The sequence below is a fragment of the Engystomops pustulosus genome, chromosome 1, assembly GCF_040894005.1.
Source record: "Engystomops pustulosus chromosome 1, aEngPut4.maternal, whole genome shotgun sequence".
In the NCBI taxonomy this organism is placed as follows: Eukaryota; Metazoa; Chordata; class Amphibia; order Anura; family Leptodactylidae; genus Engystomops; species Engystomops pustulosus.
Genome location: NC_092411.1, coordinates 71,323,168 through 71,341,914, shown reverse-complemented (window position 1 = coordinate 71,341,914; position 18,747 = coordinate 71,323,168). Strand labels below are relative to the sequence as shown.

General features: G+C 38.4%; 1 protein-coding gene across 2 annotated transcripts in view; it reads left to right on the top strand.

The window, feature by feature from the left end:
- The window catches only part of DHX37 (DEAH-box helicase 37), a 31,358-nt gene that overhangs the window by 213 nt on the left and 12,398 nt on the right, over positions 1-18,747 (top strand). For both annotated transcript variants that reach the window (XM_072144362.1, XM_072144361.1), the window contains exons 2-17: positions 1,866-1,978; positions 2,062-2,228; positions 3,551-3,663; positions 3,847-4,192; positions 4,594-4,742; positions 6,216-6,308; positions 7,264-7,360; positions 9,507-9,620; positions 9,769-9,870; positions 11,009-11,123; positions 11,437-11,535; positions 14,700-14,776; positions 15,299-15,434; positions 15,899-15,975; positions 16,059-16,291; positions 18,260-18,371. In XM_072144362.1, the coding sequence (XP_072000463.1) occupies positions 1,876-1,978; positions 2,062-2,228; positions 3,551-3,663; positions 3,847-4,192; positions 4,594-4,742; positions 6,216-6,308; positions 7,264-7,360; positions 9,507-9,620; positions 9,769-9,870; positions 11,009-11,123; positions 11,437-11,535; positions 14,700-14,776; positions 15,299-15,434; positions 15,899-15,975; positions 16,059-16,291; positions 18,260-18,371 (2,133 nt within the window). In that variant the 5' untranslated portion in view covers positions 1,866-1,875. The remainder of the gene's footprint in view (positions 1-1,865; positions 1,979-2,061; positions 2,229-3,550; positions 3,664-3,846; positions 4,193-4,593; positions 4,743-6,215; positions 6,309-7,263; positions 7,361-9,506; positions 9,621-9,768; positions 9,871-11,008; positions 11,124-11,436; positions 11,536-14,699; positions 14,777-15,298; positions 15,435-15,898; positions 15,976-16,058; positions 16,292-18,259; positions 18,372-18,747) is intronic.

Genomic DNA, 18,747 nt, shown 5'->3' with positions numbered 1-18,747 from the left:
ACTTCTCCAAAGGCAGATGTCATATTTGTTATTGTGGCTCAATCTAAGATACCGAAAACAAGACCTCCGTCAGTAATGGCTGCTGGAGCACATTTCTCTCATTAACCATTATGAAGTTTTCCGTTTTTAAAGAAAATTGACAAAGTATCAAATTTAGTTTACTGTTAAACAAATTAAATTTCCTAGCCATTAAGTTGGTTCTGCAGCATTGACACACCGTACATCATTCACATGCCCACTGCAGCCAATCACTGGCCTCATCAGTCACATGTTTTTAAGAAAATCTGATATCAAAGTCAAGCATGCTACTCCAATGGCACTTACTCATAGATCCAGGCACTGTGACAATCTTCTTATTTGTTATTCATGGCCTCCTGCTTTCTAAAATAAACTTTAATAATTGTTCTAATGAACCAGAGGGGCTACCCTAGCCCCTCTGTGATCTACTGCGGGGGAACAGCCACATGTGGTGGTTGCATTTTGTTTACAAACTCAACGGAAATGCCTAGGCATTGGCCCAATTGCCTTACCATGGAACTGCATGCACTTGGTAACCAGAACCCAGTGTTTGGCATGAACACAATGTGATCAGTACAAGCCCCGGCGTTTGCTCATTGTTTGTAAATGCAATACAAACGCCACATGGGACTGCACTCTTACACGGTCTCACTCTTCCCCTGTTCCCTTTAGCACTTGTGCAGTGAGCCTTTCCAGCTGCATAAGTGCTGAGGGAGCAGGGGGGGTTGAGACAGTATAACAGTCTGTAAAGCCGAGTAACGTATAGGCTAGAGCAGTGATGGCGAACCTTTTAGAGCCTGAGTGCCCAAACTTCAACCAAAAGCCACTTATTTATTGCAAAGTGCCAGCACAGCAATTTAAGCTGAAATTTATTTCTCCTTGTTCTTTGACAACTTTCAAATGTTCAGCCTCCTAAAGACACCTATGCAGTTGAAAGGAGGAGGGCAAATACTCCTATCATTGTAGGAAGATTCTGTAAGAAGATTCTTTGAGTCCTGTCTGGTGAACTTCATGCTGGGGTGATGGCCTGGGTGCCCACATAGAGAGCTCCGAGTGCCACCTCTGGCACCAGTGCCATAGGTTCGACATCACTGGGCTAGAGTATCCCTTCACACTCATAAGCATAATTTGAAAAGTTGAAAAGGAGCCCATGGATTAGAGCCCATATAAGATTATAACAACAGTCACAATGCCTGGGTCTATGATTTATCATGCTCGATTTTGATGCTTGATTGTCTTGAAATTGAAAAAGCCACTGTTGAGGTTAGTGACTGGCAGTGGGAAGTTAACATGATATTTTTTTTATTGAGGATTGCCTGCAACGGCAGCCACTATAAATATGTCCTGACAGAAAGGACCCCACCGGCCAGATGCCGGAATTTTTTTTAAAATTTTCTGCAGCTACCATAACATTTTAATAGCTTTACCAACAGGTGCGTAATGGTTATTCTTTTTTTTTTATATAAGATTTTCTGTTATCTCATAACATCTGGCACATACCGTACATAAAATACTAGGTCTCGGTTAAACAAAATTTCTCTCTTTTTTTTGTGACTCAGAATAATAACTTTGAAGTCTCTGCATCTCTGACAGCTCCTGGTACATGCATCCCACGCTGTTAAAGCAGAATCACTCATTGATCTGCGATGAGGAGTAGATGTCAAGCATATGCCCTGAATTTGCACATTTGGGGTGTTTTAAGCATTAAGGAGTCACTGTAGTGAAAATTCATCCAATAGCATTACATAAATGAAAATGCTACTCGCTGCATCCCCAAAGGCATTTTCAGTAGTATTTTCGTGGAATTTTTTTTTTTTTTTTTTTTTTATAATATGATTTGATTGCAGAATTTCCAGCATGGGTAAGTCAAGAAAGAGGCATAACTGGAAAGCAAGACAACAAGTGCAGACCACCGAGGACAAGTCCGAACCCAAGGAAGATGTGCAGGTTGAAATTGAAGGTGAGATGATGTGCCATTAAACTGCTTGTAAATAGCATGTATGTCACAACAGGTTTTGTTTCTTATAAAATGATGTATTCCAGGAGTGGAACAACTGAAAGGGTTGGACGAGTGCAACGCTCTAGTGCTACCATCCAAAAAATCCAAACAGAAAAAAGCAATCCAAAGTGCACCTGCCAAAAAGCCATTGAGTAGAAAACAGAAAAAAGCACTACAAAAAGTTTTGGAGCAGAAAGAGAAAAAAAGCCAGGTTGGTAAATTTTTGTTGTTTCTGAAGCAGTGGCCAAATCATCTGTAGGATATGTCCCACAAGTTTACTTGCAATTGTGCAGACGTGACCATGTAGTACATGAAGCAATATCATGATGGACCTATGCTGTACATTCTTAAAGGAATTAATGTTATATTTACCCCATATGCCCAGAATGGGATGCAGTTTACTTGCAAAATATATATATAGACAAAATATCCCGTGCAGAGGCTGCTTTAGTATTAATATATTTCAAAATAAAGTTACTAAAGCCACCTTATCAGTGGTGGCTCTCTTCAAAGAAACATTCTTTCTCCACATACTCTGCTTTTATCCATTCTCCTTTCTAATTAGTTTTTCACTCTTAAATTGAAGTTCGGTTGCATGAGGCGTTTGCTGGATAATTAAATTAGTCACACAATGACCAGAAACAGTAGTAATCCTCATGTACGCCCACTGGGTTGCTGAAGTCAGCAAAAGATTTGATCCACAGCAACTGTAAATAATCCACTTATGTGGATGATTAGAGTGTAGTAGAGAATCCTGTGCTGCCCTTTTTAAGGAAAACTACCACTTGGTATATATAAAAAAAAAAAAAAAAAAACTACAGATTCTTGCCCCTGCTCCTCTTCATTCCGATCCCGACGCTGGCCTTTTTTAAACGGGTTGTCTGAGACTTTCCAAAGAAACAAGGGTGACCAGGTGGGGGCTGGTTAAAAAATAAACATGTACTTACCTCCCGGCGCCCTCCGGGTGTCCTGCTCTGCTGTCATTCCGGTCTTTGCCCAATGTAAACAAACATGGCAACGGACGATTTCAGCTTCGGCTGGACCTGACACCCATCCGTGTCGCATATACAGTGCTGGGAATAGGGGTGGGTGGGCGTGGCTGGCCACCTCAGCCGGCCGGAAGCTGAATGCAGCACTGCGTCCGCAGCCATGTTTATTTACATGGGGCATGGACCAGAGCGACAGCAACGCGGGACACCCTGAGGGCCCCGGAAGGGAAGTACATGTTTATTTATTTAGCAGCCTCCTCACAGCCACCCTTGTTTTTTTGGAAAGTCTCAGACAACCCCTTTAATGTTAACATTCTGGAAAAAAGATTTTTAATTAGCAGGAGCTCAGGGACAAGGCTGCTAATTATTAGTTCCCTCGTCACCTCCCACTCCCATGCTGATAGAGGGAGGTGAAGTTGCTCCATTTTATCAAGATTTTATTATTCTACCAAAATGCTCTCTGAATGAGAATCCATCTTCACAGCCCTGGCTTCTACTGGAAATTAACACAAAGCATCGTTTTTTTTTGTCTTCTTTCTGGTAGAGATCAGAACTCCTCACTAAACTCAGTGAGGTGCAAGCCACTGAGAAGGAACTGAATTTATTGTATACAACATCCAAGATGGGCACAGGTGAACGGCTTTATAGTACCAAACGGTAAGATTCTGTAGAGAAGCTGTTTGCAATAAATGCTACCACTTATAGCTTTGTGTAATTGTTTTTTTTGCATTGTTCTTATTTATGCATCCTTGTGATGAATCCATGAGGTCCCACCTCATTATTGCTTGAGGTCCCACCTCCTTAGCTTTTCTGACATGTACTTTGACTTTATTTTCTTAGGGTATATGATGAAGTAAATAGTACAGGAGTAGAATGCCTAAACAGCATCAGTGGAGCAAACAAGAAACGTAGGCGAAAATATTCAGCTGAAGATGAAGAACAAGTTGAGAATGTCATGTCTTCTAACAGCTCAGATGAACAGGAAGAAGAGGATGATGAAGCTGAGACAAAGGAAGAAAAGCTTGAAGATAATGTCACTGTTGTGAAGCCTATGGAGACGGTTCTGTCACAGGACCTGCCCTCAGACTCTAAGCCAGCTAATACTGAGCCACCAAAAGACAAACCTGAACCTAAGGATTTGGAGCCAGCAATATTTGTTCCTGTTGACAGGTCTCCTGAAATCCAGGTGTGTATAACTAACATTGCTAGGAGGCTTAGAAAAAATCCGACATGTAAGAGTTTTTCACATATAGGCTTTGGCAGCTATACTCTATGACATACAGCTATGTCACTTCAACCTGTAAAGGAGATTGTAGTAACATCTTCTGAAAAGGCTCCTGGGACAGGCCCAGTAACACAAGTGGTAAGGCAGAATCCAATTCTTCATCTCTTCTGTACCACATTGAAGGGTGACTACATTTTTTTGGTGAATGCCCCCTGAGCCAAAGGAAGATGCCCTATATAACCATGCAACATCAAGATATTGACATCACTATGCTTACAATAGTTCTCCTACTGTGTACTGTCTGATCTTCATAATGCACAAACTTAACATAAAATATGCTAATTTTTCCTTATTCTATATAGGAGGCTAGGTTAAAACTTCCAATACTAGCAGAAGAACAGGTTATAATGGAAGCCATTAAAGAAAACCCTGTTGTAGTTTTATGTGGTGAGACTGGCAGTGGGAAAACCACTCAGGTGCCACAGTTCCTCTATGAAGCCGGCTATGGAAGGTGAGTAAAGTATTATTATTGTAAAATAAGGAATGTATGAAAATTATTGCAGTAGGTTTCCTCAATTCAGGTTAAAATTGCTGTTACAGTTCAGCCCCTTTCACTTAAATCAGACTGCGCTGCATATAGGCCATGGAGGAGATAATCTTTGGGCAGGGATTTTGGACTTCTGGGTGGAACATTTATCAGAGCTTGTATGCTAGTTTTCTGATGTACAAACCCTTAAATAATCTAGCGAACTGCCAGACTTGCGTTTTCCTTCCTGCCAAGGAGGGGGTTGCGACCATAGTGTGCATAGTTGCACACTCCACCATGGCTTCAACCCCCCTAACTTTGCTAACTATATACTGATGTATCCCTAACGGTGATGCTTATATATATATGAGATCATAGTTTCCCACTCTTGTTCTAAGTTTGATCACCAATCCTACAGATAGGAGATTGTGTGTAGTTTTTGTTGGCTTTTTTTTTAAACCTGTAATACCACTTAAAAAAAAAACACATCCTATTACACAATATATTTGAAAGACATTCATTCATAAGGAGGGCAGTATGTATAATTTTATTTATGTCATGTTTTCTGTCTCATAATTGTCACTGTTTGCTCATTTGTGCCAAATTTTTAATGTAGTTAATGATACTTTTTTTTTATGGGATTTAATTCACTGTGGGCATGAGGGTGTTTGCTAGGCTTCTGACTGCTATGGTATCTCATAAGCACACGATGATCACTTTGTGTCCTCTCCCTTACAACTGCTTTAGATCTGTATAAGTCAAATCAGCTCTTGACAGCGCTTGTAGAATACTATTCGGAAGTAATAGTATATATGAACGCAGGAAGGGATTCATATTGTGCATACTTCATTTGCAAACAGTAGCTTGCAATGGTGGGACCACATTTATTATTGAACTGTAGCTTTTTTTTTTTTTGTGTAAGATATTGTAATAGGGCAGCCTTCAGACCTAGTTCTATTTCTTTATGGGTGTTTTCTTGTGCTGCCTATTTGCTAAGCTATGCAGAAATGGTGTGATGTAGAAAACAAAGGATTCCTTGTTCCTTCAAGGGCTGCTGCAAATATTTGCAAGAATTACAGGATTATAATAGGAAATATTTTCACAAATCTCAGATCAAGGCTAAACATTAGAAAATCGGGTATTATGATAGTGTTCATTTTTTTAAGTGACCCTAATAATAAGCCAAGCAATAGGGGGTTAAGCTTTTTCTGATGACTTAAATAGAGAGCCATAGAGTTTTTGTCAAATAGCTCTGACATCCATAAATCTGAATAGAAAGCAGTATGGATGTGTGAATTTACAATTCTACCTCTGACTAATGGGTAGAGATCTAGCCTCTCATGCCCCTTTATTTTTATTTCTTATTCTATAGTATTTTATATCTATACCTTTACTCTTGTAAAGTAATGACTGCACTTATTTAATTCCCTGTTGTTGTTTTTTTTGCTTTGTTACTAGTAATAATGACATTATTGGCATCACAGAGCCACGTCGTGTAGCAGCAGTCACCATGTCACAAAGAGTGGCTCTTGAAATGAACCTGCCTCAGGAGTAAGTTTTATCTCTAATATGCACAGAAAATAAGAAGTACATATGCCTTAAAAAATACTGTACATACTAGACTTCGTAATCTTCGTGGTACTACAATGTAAAGTATTGAAAACAGGAAAACAGTAAAAAGTCCAGGTCACCTCAAACCATAGAATAGAATCCGACAAGGCACGGATTGCCCTCCTGCAAGGGCTGCATTAAATTGGCACAAGCGGAAAAAGAATTCCATGTCCAGCTTCGTCCAAGATGATTCAAGCTTCATTTAAGGCATAGTAATTAAAATCCCAGTCCGTTTGTAGGCCAACGCGTTTCAAACAGTGGACCCATTCTTAGTCATGGCTGAGAATGGGTCCACCATTTGAAACACGTTGGCCTACAAACGCACTGGGATTTTAATTACTATGCCTTAAATGAAGCTTGAATTATCTTGGACGAAGTTGGACATGGAGTTCTTTTTCCGCTTGTGCCAAAAAGTATTGAAAACACCTATTAATGGTGTCCCTTTTGGATCAATTTTTAGTTGCCCTGCTTACTGGAAAATTAGCCTTTGCAACAAGGTCTTGCTTTTTTGCATTGCAAGGTTTTAGAGGATTATTCTTGCAGTCTTCCAGTTTCATAGATGAGGACTTCCATGACTACTGCATGCTCTTATGTTAGGCACCATTGGAGAGTGATGCCACTTAGCTGCTGTATATAAGGACTTCTCTTTCTACATAGAGATTTATTGTCTCAACTAATAGAGGGAAAATGGGCTTGCAATTTCTCTTTGAAATGTATTTACTAAAAGGTTCCCCTACCCCTTTCCAGTTGAAATTTAGAGATTAGAAGGATTAGGAGACTATTCTGATATGATACAATCTATTAATAGAGAGGCAAAGAAGGAAAGAAAAGAATTAAAATGTCTAATTGTTTTTAATGTAACTCTATTTTTCCTGTTGTTTCTTTTTTTTCCAAGTGTTGTTTCTTATCAAATTCGATATGAAGGAAATGTTTCCCCTGAAACAAAAATAAAGTTCATGACAGATGGTGTTCTGCTGAAAGAAATTCAGAAGGTGAGCATCTTTACTACTAAGTGAATCTGAAAGGCATTTATCTGATGATAGTTAACCCCTAGGCGCACCAGGACGTTATAGTACGTCCCGGTGGCTAGATACTTAGCGCACCAGGACGCACTATAATGTCCTGCTTCTGGCACCGGCTCACCAACGGAGCCGGTACCAGAAGCAGCGGCTGTCAGCTGTCTAGTACAGCTGACACCGCGCTGTAACACCCGCGATCGGAGTATTATTACTTTTTATTCAGTAAAAATGGGAAATAATAAAAAATATATATAAATGAAGTATTTTCGTAATCGAAATACCATAAAATACCATATTCTATTTTTATGGTATGGTTAATGGCCAAAAAAAACACATAAAAATTTTCCTAACAATTGATGATTTTCATTTCCTCCACCAACAAAGAGTTAATTAAATCTCACCTATTAGCTATAGATGCCCCAAAATTACGTAACAGAAAAGTGCATCTCATGTGGGAAAAAAAATAAGCCCTTGTAGGTCCACAATAAAAAAAAAAAAAAATTATAGCCTGTACAATGTGACATAGCAAATCTGATCTGGATGGCGCCTCCTTCCCTTCTATGCCCGGCCGTGCGCCCATACAGCAGGTTACCACCACATATGGGGGATCTGTGTACTCGGGAGAAATTGGGTATCAAACTTTGTGGAGCATTTTTTTCATTTAATCCATTGTAAATGTTTAATTTTCCACCCAAAATGGGTGTATTGTGAAAAAATATTACAATTTGCAGACTGCACCTCCATTTTGTTTTAACCCCTATAAAACATGTAAAGGGTTAACAAACTTCTTAAAAGTGATTTTTCATACGTTGAGGGGTGTAGTTTCCTTAATGGGGTAATTTATGAGTCTAGCTATTATTTAGGCCTCTCTGTGTCAATTAGAAGTTGAGCAGGTCCATCTAAATACGGGTTTTGGTGATTTTACAAAAAATGTGAAAAATGATATCTAAATTCTGAGCCTCATAACATTCTAGTAAAATATGTGGAATCTTAAAAAACCATGCCAACATAAAGCAGACATTTGGGAAATGTAAGTTATGAATTTATTTGGGTGCTATGACTATCTGCATCAAAAGTAGAGAATTTAGAACGTTAAAAATAAAGAATTTTTCCAAATTATGTTTTTTTTTTTTTAATCTTTTTCATAAAAGCAAAAGATTTCATCCACATTTTTAAACTAATTTGAAGTACTATGTGTCACGAGAAAACAATCTCAAAATCCCCTGGATATCTCATAGCGTTCCCAGGTTATAACCACTTAAAGTGACACAGGCCAGACTTGAAAAATGGGGCCGTGTCCTTTAGGCCAAAAGATGCTGAGTCCCGTAGGGGATAAAGCAGTATTTTGCCCAACAGAAATAACACTGTGTAGAGTGGACACCTTCTGTGTAGCAAGGGGCACAAATCTCACCAATCCCCTGCTGGTCTAAACTTCCTTCTGCAGCGATGGCTCTTTGAGATGGGTACAACTTTTCAGCTAATTGCTAGCAACACCTCATTGCTGCAGCAGAAAGTGCCAATAACTGGGTGGCAGGGAGTGGTGGAAACGGGGCCAGGACGAGGCATTTTGGTGTCCAAGGCAGACAAGCAAAATTGCCAGCCTTCCCCCTGTAGCATGTAACCAGCCTGCCCCCTGTAGTGTGTAGCTAGCCTGCCCCTGCCCCCTGTAGTGTGTAGCTAGCCTGCCCCCTGTAGCGTGTAGCCAGCCTGCCCCTGCCCCCTGTAGCGTGTAGCTAGCCTGCCCCCTGTAGCGTGTAGCCAGCCTGCCCCTGCCCCCTGTAGCGTGTAGCCAGCCTGCCCCTGCCCCCTGTAGCGTGTAGCCAGCCTGCCCCTGCCCCCTGTAGCGTGTAGCCAGCCTGCCCCTGCCCCCTGTAGCGTGTAGCCAGCCTGTCCGCCGCCCCTCCCCCCCCCCCCCCTCTACTGTAGGTATTAGCCAGCCTCTTCAAAAATACGGGTACTTGACCCACATTCGTCACTTTTATTTTTATTGGTTTTAAAACTCAAGGAATACTGTACATTATTAAGTATTTTCAGAGTGGAATGAATCTTTAGAATGTTATTTTTAGCTCAGTTTTTTTTTTTAAATTCCCCAATGCATTTAGATTATTTTTATTTTTAGGATTTCTTGCTTAAAAGATACAGAGTAATAATAATAGATGAAGCCCATGAACGAAGTGTCTACACTGATATTTTGATAGGACTTCTATCTCGAATTGTCCCACTCCGCACAAAGGTAATTTAAAAATAATCTGGTGGTGTAAGTTTTTTGAATTTATTACTTTACAATTTAGTTTTATATATTGATGTTTACATCTACAATTTATATTTGCTATTTTCTGCAATGTTATCAATATAAATACTACTTTTATAATGTCCAACAGAAAGGAACGCCATTAAAGTTGATTATCATGTCGGCTACTCTGCGTATTGAAGACTTCACTGAAAACAAAAGACTTTTCCCTATTACTCCTCCGGTGATTAAGGTGACTGATCTTAATCTAAAGCATCAACTTTTTTGATTTTCATATATTCCCCCTATTACATATAGGGTTTTCAATATTTTGAATGATATGAAGTTCTGTAAAGCAATCAATGTAACTTTAAGATACTCCAGAGGGCCCTGAATTTGTTTCTGAAAAGAAAAAAAATCACATGTTTTGGAGCAGGGCTGGTTTCAGTGGGCCCTTCTGCAGTAAAGCGGCATGGATTCATTATATGCAGCCCCCTCACCCCCATGGATTATATGCAGACTATTCCTCCATGGATTAATTATATGCAGCCACTCCCCCTCACATGGATTATATGTGGCCCCCCCTCCTCACCGACCATTCATTATATTTGTCCCCCTCTTCACCCCCATTTACTAGTAAATGTAATTAGTAAATATTAAAATAAAGTAATACTCGCCTTAGTCACCTCTGCTGTCTTCCTCCTACTGCCGGCAGCTACACAGTGAAGAGACACAGGGCAGTATCCTACTGCGCACGGAGCTCTGCTTTACAGCGCCAGCACCCGGCATGGCAAGGCTGCTGGGGACGGATATGTGGGCACGATTGGGTCCACCCAGCAGCTGTGGGCTCCGTCACTTGCCCGGGTTTGCTGAATGCTGGCGCGGGCCCTGTTTGGGGGAATCATTTTCTAAAGATAAAATGTTGATCCAGGAATTTCTTGACATATTTGAGTCAGGAAAATTAATGGTTAACTATGAATTGCTATCAGCTTTATGGGATTTATTTCCTTCTTCTGCATCGACACTGTAAGTTTATTGGTTGCACTTGACGGTCCAGCATCTTTATTCTATTTAATTTAATATAATACTTCTGAGGTTGGCAAGTTGACTTCTACTTACTTACAGCTAAATCATGTAAACACCTTTAGCTTATTTACTTCTCTGCAGTCTGTAAAGGTTGCCATTTGTTTTGATCACCTATTTGGAGGAGGAGGAGAAAAAAAAAATGTATATATGTATATATATTATAATTTTTTTTTTCCATATTCTTTAAAAAATATATATTTTTGTTTTTTATTCAACAGCAACTTGTCTTCCTCTTATTCTCTTTTCAAGACTAATGGTGAAACTGTATTTTTGTGATTTTTTTTTTTTTTTTTTTTATCACTTAGGTAAACGCCAGGCAGTTTCCAGTAACCGTGCACTTTAATAAACGTACTCCAATAGATGACTATGTAGGGGAATGTTTCAGAAAAGTCAGCAAAATTCATCGAATGCTTCCTTCAGGTATAGTATTATCCTACTTATGAAATTGCATACTATACGAGGCCTTTTAAAGATTTCTTGCATAGTGCATACATTTTACATGGGCATTGAAGCCTTTGTATGTAAAGTTTAGGGCTGTGATCAGAGGGTTTAGACATGGGCCTCTGAATGAGCTCTCTAAAAGTTCAGGTCTCATCTATTGGAATCATGCCCAAAGTTTTTTGATCTGTGGTCTGAGAAAAGGTCTTTACCGTAGGTATCAAAATGTTTCCATGTGAAACCAATATAAATAATTTTTGCTCTATGTTCTATAATGTAATTCTTTTATTACTAGGGGGAATCTTGGTGTTCGTCACAGGTCAAGCAGAAGTACATTCACTCTGTCGGCGGTTAAGAAAAATGTTTCCTCATAGAGGAAAACAAGGAGCTAAAGGTAGGTTCTGGCTGATTATAACTTCAATCATCTGTTTTTTAAATTTTAATACTGAGAAATGGATTGCTACAATGTGCCCGTACAAGTGAGCTATGTTTTGGAGATTAAAATTGTAAACATAAATGTGATCTTAATGTTAAGAGGCAAACTGAGTTCTGCTTAGCTGATTAAGGTTCAGCTATTTCACACACCCAATGTAAGGCCAAGTTTCCAAACTAAATAATGGCTTTGGGGCATCACAATAAAAAAATTATATTTGGAGAGGGCAATATACATAATGTGCTCAAAGAAAACCCTGGGTATCTCAAGGAAAATGCAAGGAATTGATATCTAAATGGCAGTATTTTATAGCACCAATCAGAGAATATATTGTACACATTATTATAAGGAACAATTCTCACAGTATATTGTAGATTAAAAACATCTGTTTATTAGTACCCACAATAATTGTCATTTTTTTTATATATATAGGCAGTCCCGGGGTTACATACAAGATAGGGTCCATAAGTTTGTTCTTAAGTTGAATTTGTATGCAAGTCGAAACTGTATATTTTATTATTGTAGATCCAGACAAAATATTTTTTTGCCCCAGTGACAATCAATTCAAAATTTTTGACTGTAATGGGACCAAGGATTATCAATAAAACTTCATTACAGACACTTTACAGCTGATCATTGCAGCCCAGGACTATAGTAAAGCATCCAGAGACTTCACAAGAGGTCACAGTGGGCAGAGGGGTCCGTCTGTAACTGGGTGTCGTTTGTAAGTTGGGCGTCCTTAAATAGTCCCCTACTTAAGGGCACCCAACTTACAGACGACACCTGTGTAATCAAAATGTCTTAAGCAGTAATAAGTAATAAAATTACATTAAATGGTAGTAAATAATAATAAAACCTAGAAATATACAGCAACCTAATGTAAAAGTGGACTGAATATAGACACCATGCTCTATAGACCAGCTATGGTATAAACTACTGTTTTTCAAGATCCTGAGTGCTTGCACTGTATCAGGGTCTAACATATAGTGAATCCATATGAAGTCATTATATAAAATCTCAATAAAAATTTGTAGAGCACCATTAATTCCATGGTTCTGTACAATCGATAAGGGGTTCAAATACATTATGTTAAGGGTACATTCACACGCGGTATGCCCGCCTTGTGCTGGAGAGGAGGTGGCCCCTCCTCCCTCCATAGAGAATAGTGGCGCACAGCCGCACACACGGCAAAAGATAGAGCATGCTCTATCTTTTTGCCGTGTGCGGCCCGGATCGTTGCCACACGTGTGGCACCGTATCTGCGCCTTGCCGTTATTGCCGTCTATAGGGACGTACATACGGCCGCAAATTTGCGGCCGCATGTACGTCCCCGCAGACGGCCATGTGAATGAGCCCTAAGATGAGAACAAATGTAAATGCAAATACAGTACTACAGTGATCAGGGACCCTGTCTGTGAGTGCTCACATTCTATATGGGAGGGTAGATGGAGACACAAGGTGAGAGAGTAGAGCAGTGCAGTTATTGCATATTGTAGCCAATCCAAAACATACGTCTGACTCATTTTTGTAGAGTGTTCTACGGGAGAAATGCTGGAGACTGTTGTCCGAAAATAATGGTAATAGAGTGAAGCAGAAGGTTCTTTTGAGGAACGGAGATTACAGGTGGGATGGTATTGGCTGATTAGGTCACAGACATATGGAGGCGACAGGTTATGGACAGCTTTGTAAATCATGGTTAGTATTTTAAATGGAAGTTATTTTATCCTTATGAAGTATTCTGAACATTGATACTCAGTTACTACTAATATACCGTACATAATATATATATATATATATATATATATATATATATATATATATATATATATATATATATATATATATATATATGTATGTGTGTATATATGTATGTGTGTATATATGTATGTGTGTATATATATATGTATGTGTGTATATATATATGTATGTGTGTATATATATATGTATGTGTGTATATATATATGTATGTGTGTATATATATATGTATGTGTGTATATATATATGTATGTGTGTATATATATATGTATGTGTGTATATATATATGTATGTGTGTATATATATATGTATGTGTGTATATATATATGTATGTGTGTATATATATATGTATGTGTGTATATATATGTATGTGTGTATATATATGTATGTGTGTATATATATATGTATGTGTGTATGTATATATATATGTATGTGTGTATGTATGTATATATATGTATATGTGTATATGTGTATATATATATGTATGTATATGTGTATGTATATATATATATATGTGTATGTATGTATATATATATGTGTATGTATGTATGTATATATATATATGTGTATATGTGTATGTATGTATATATATGTATATATATATATAATATGTGTGTGTGTGTGGATTGACAGTTTTAAATAATTTAATTGACAACACTACTGACGCATAAGATTATATTGATAACGGCAGTGTGTTGGATATTTTGGCTATTAATAAAGATGATATAAGGATTTTATATAATGACTTTGCACTGTTTCACGGTCTAACATACACTGAATCCAGATAAAGGCCCAACACTCAGGATCTTGAAGAACACCAGTTTATACCATACTTGGTCTCTAGAGCATTGTGTCCATAGTCATTCTACTTTTACATTGGGTCATTGTATATTTTTAGGTTTTTATTACTATTTACTGCCATATTGTGTAATTTTGTTACTTGATGTAATTTTGATTCGGTGTATATGTTTATAGAATATATTTAAATTTACAATTATTACGGGTAATAATAATACTGCTAATATATGTTTTTAATCTACTGTATACTGGGAAAATTGTTCTTTATAATAAGGTGTAGAATATATTTTTCTGATTGTTGCTATAGATGTTTCCAAACTGGGCTGATTTGATGGCCCTAGACTGGGGACACAAATGGAGGAATCGTAATGGGTTAACCTTGGCTAATTGGCTTCGGTTAATAGTAGCTGTATTGTGAGTGACACAAATCTCATCTACATAAAAACATGGTTAAAATGGGATTTCTTGTGGCATTTTATCTTTAAGTATTGAGCTCACCTTGATAGGCTGGGTTTTTATCTTCTATTTTTAAATTGAATCACTAAATTTGACATTTATTCATTGTTTTTCAGATGATGAAAAGGATGAAGATGCACTGGATGCAAAAGCACTGAAAGAGTTTAAGAAGTCAAAACCACAGAAGAAATTGGTATTTGCATTTGTTATTACACTTTACAAATTAAAATGCAAATTAAAACCCACATGTGAATTTGGTGTGATACATTTGCTTTGGAATTTAACAGACTGAACCTTGAATTATTGAATTGAACTTGGCATGCCTGTTCAATTCAGTGGTTCTAGGTTTAGTCTGATAATTCATGAAAGTACACTGAGCAAGTTTGTCGGACCAAACTTGCTTGTAGGTAATAGGCCTTAGTGTCTTTTCACAGAGGCTATAACAGGGAACTTCTAAAGCGCAAGCAGGATGAAATTCTGACACCCTCCCACATTGAAAAGAATTGTATTTTACACTGAAATACCACAAAAGTGTCCACTGGAATTCCCCCTCCAAACCAGTCAGTAAGGGTGCCACCCCACGGACACTAACTCATGTCAAGCACTCTTTAACTATTACTACTTAACCTTTGAATCTAATAATGTTAATAGTTTCTTGAGATTTAAGTTAAAAAAAAAAAAACAAACTGACTTTTTTTTTTAAATCTTTATCTAGAACCTGCCTAAAATCAGCTTGGACAATTATTCAGCTTTGCCCGTTGATGAAGGGGACGAAGACAGGGAGGCTGGTGGAGATGAAGAGGAGGGGTCAGACTTTGACCTGGGTTTAGGAGATGCAGGATCAGATGAAGGTCTTGATTACTTTTTTTTTTTTTTTATGGTTTGTTATATGGCATCACTAGCTTGTTGGTGCATTAGTAATATTCGTTATGGAAAAAGCCTTTCCCCAGAATTCCAACTTGCTAGCAAGATGAACAAAATCTCATTGAGGTGTCATATTGCATAGATGCTCAATGCAGGGTATGCCCACAGGCAACGGCAAACTCACAGGCGGCATTGATGAAAACTGCTAGAAAATAAAGATGACATGTCACAATCACCAAAAGCATTACACACACACACACACACACACACACACTCACACTCACACTGTATTTCTAATTTCTGCAGTTTGCTAGAAGGGTTAATATGCGAAGTCTGAGATGTAGCAAGAATTTACTATCTATTTTTCGCATCTTGTACACAGAACAAACAGATATATAGATATATATATATATATGTATGTGCACTAATATGTATTATCATTGTTTTCTAGAAGAAGAATCAGACTCATCCCTTCCACTTTATGTATTACCATTGTATTCTTTGCTGGCTCCTGAAAAGCAGGCCAAGGTAATAGATTTTCTGTCCCTTCTATACAGCATTCTTACATTAGTTTGTTATTACCTACGGTTTGACCTTTTGTTTTTACGTAGGTCTTTCGCCCTCCGCCAAGTGGCACTAGATTATGTGTTGTGGCCACCAACGTAGCAGAAACCTCTCTTACAATCCCTGGTATAAAATTTGTTGTTGATTGTGGAAAAGTAAAGAAAAGATTCTATGATAAAGTCACAGGCGTTTCCTCCTTCCGCGTGGAATGGACATCACAAGCGTCAGCAGATCAGAGAGCAGGAAGAGCTGGGCGAACTGAGCCTGGTCACTGCTACAGGTAATATTTCTTAGATTCTGATTTTTCTTTTGCATTTTGAACGTTCATGTTTATAAATCATCATAGATCTCCAATGAGAACATACTATGCAGTGAGTTCACTGCTGTGCCAGTAGTCTGAACCACCTGCAATGGTTGTACTCTGTTTAGTTAAGCCTCTGTTTTCACCTGCAACATCATTCAGTCATTGGCTGCTTCTAATAGACGTGATTACAGACTCTGTGTACTCTTCGTTTATGTAAGGGCCAGTACCCATCTGCATTCAGGTTTCGTTTTTTTTTTTTTTTTCCTATTGATTTAAATATACTTGCAATGGTGTACATTAGCACGTTTTCCGTAATTTCAGAAATTACTATTTTGGGGATAAATGCTGTTTTGAATGAAATTTTAGCATTAAGACCACCCTACATAATCAACCCATTTTCAAATCTACAGCCCTTAACCAATCAGAAACCTCTTTTAGGAAGATTATTAACTCCTTGAGATCTTCATAGTAAGTGAATCACAATGGAGGTGATATTTAGAAATTTTGACGGTTATACGTTCATTTAGCCCTAAAATTTACACATTTCCCAAAGATAAAGAGAGAAAACCAATCGTAAAATTTGTTATGCAGTTTCTCCCGAGTACAGAGACCCCCCCACATGTGGCCGTTACTTGTTTTATGGGCGGACAGCGAGGCGCAGAAGGGAAGGAGTGCCCTGCAGCTGCCAGGATTTTAGTTTCCTCATTGGCCCCTTTTGTAGGCTATAAAATTTTAGCTTTTCTGCTATAGGGGCCATGTGATGGCATTTTTCCTTTTTCAGTGTTACCATTTTGGGGTTGGTATCTCCTATTGTTGAAAATTTATGAACTTTTTCTTGAGGTCAGGAGTAGAAAGACATCAATTGTGTACTGGATTTTTTTCCTCTAATGTGGGGAAAAATCTATCATTTTTGCATTGCCGTCTTCCAAGTGGCATAACATTGTTACTTTTTTGACTACAGAGCTGGTTAATGGATTGTTCTCATTCTGGACTACATATGTTTTGTTGATCACTTTTTATTGCATTTTTTGTGGGATTAAATAGGTAAAAATCAGAATTTTTGGCAGGTTTTTTAAAATTCTTATGTCGTTCATTATACGGATTCAATAATTATTTAATCTTATTCTATGGGCTGTTATGGATGCGGTGATAATGTATATGTGGATGTGTTTGTGTTATGATTTAGACCTTTTTTTTTTAGCGTTATATGTCTCTTTATATGTTATGGGGCTTATGGACATTTTTAATGATTTATCACTTTTTTTTTTTTTTAGTTTTTTTTTACAGTTTCCACCATGGGACATAAACAAGCAATCATCTGATTGCTTGTTCATGATAATACTCTGCAATACTGATGCATATGCGAAGGCTGACACTGCCTTTAAGATGACATCACAGACGCCAAGAAAAACGACTTGGGGTGGGGGGTTGTGATTGTGGGGGAAAGACCCCCCAAAATCACGTTAAATGCGGCAGTCTCGCTGGCATTTAAACACCTGTGATAAGAGCCCACTCTGACTGCGGGTGTTATCCGAGGATGTCAGCGGTACATTAACCCTGACACCCCGTGATCCCCGATACCGGCTTGGCTCCGTTGCTGCTCTGAACCGGCATCGGCTCAGCGCTATACTGGTACTGTGCTGAGAGCTAATCGCAGGAGCCCGTGCAGTACAAGTACGGCGCAGAGCGCTAAGGGGTTAAAAAAAAACCCTGATTGCTAGTAATGTATCGGTCTGCCTATCTGTTTAAATAACAATCCATTTTTAAAATCTAATGGAAACTGCAAAACGAAAGCCAAAATGCAGATAAGTTTTGGCCCTAAGATGATGATGTTCCACTATCATATTGGAATTTCATGGTGTCCAACTAGGTTCCTTCCAGTAGTATTGTTGGGAATATAAGGCTCATTGTCTAACCCTATATCCACTATATTCACTCTTGTAGATTGTACTCCTCAGCTGTCTTTAGTGATTTTGAACAGTTTTCCCCCCCTGAAATAACAAGACGTCCCGTTGAAGATTTAGTTCTGCAAATGAAAGATCTGAACATCGAAAAGGTGAGCGAAATAATGACTTTAATTCAAATATTAATAGCTGCATGGATTTAAAAAAAAAAAAATAGTCATAAAGAAATGGGCAACACATTGGGGGACATTTACTATGGTGTTTCCGCCAGTTTTGTGGCACTCTCACCACATGTTCTGCTCTCCTACCTATTTATTAGCTGTCGGGGACAGAAAAAATGCCTTTTTCCGTCTGCTCCGACTCTTCTCCGAAAAGGGGCGTGGCTTTGGCGGAGTGGAAACTCAGACAGAATTAATATGTGTCACAGCCATTTTTGGGCGCTGTAAACTGGCGGAAAGTAGACCAAAAGAAAACTGGTCTAGCAGAGACTGTTGGACACATTTCTGGTGCTTGGGACAGATTTTGGTC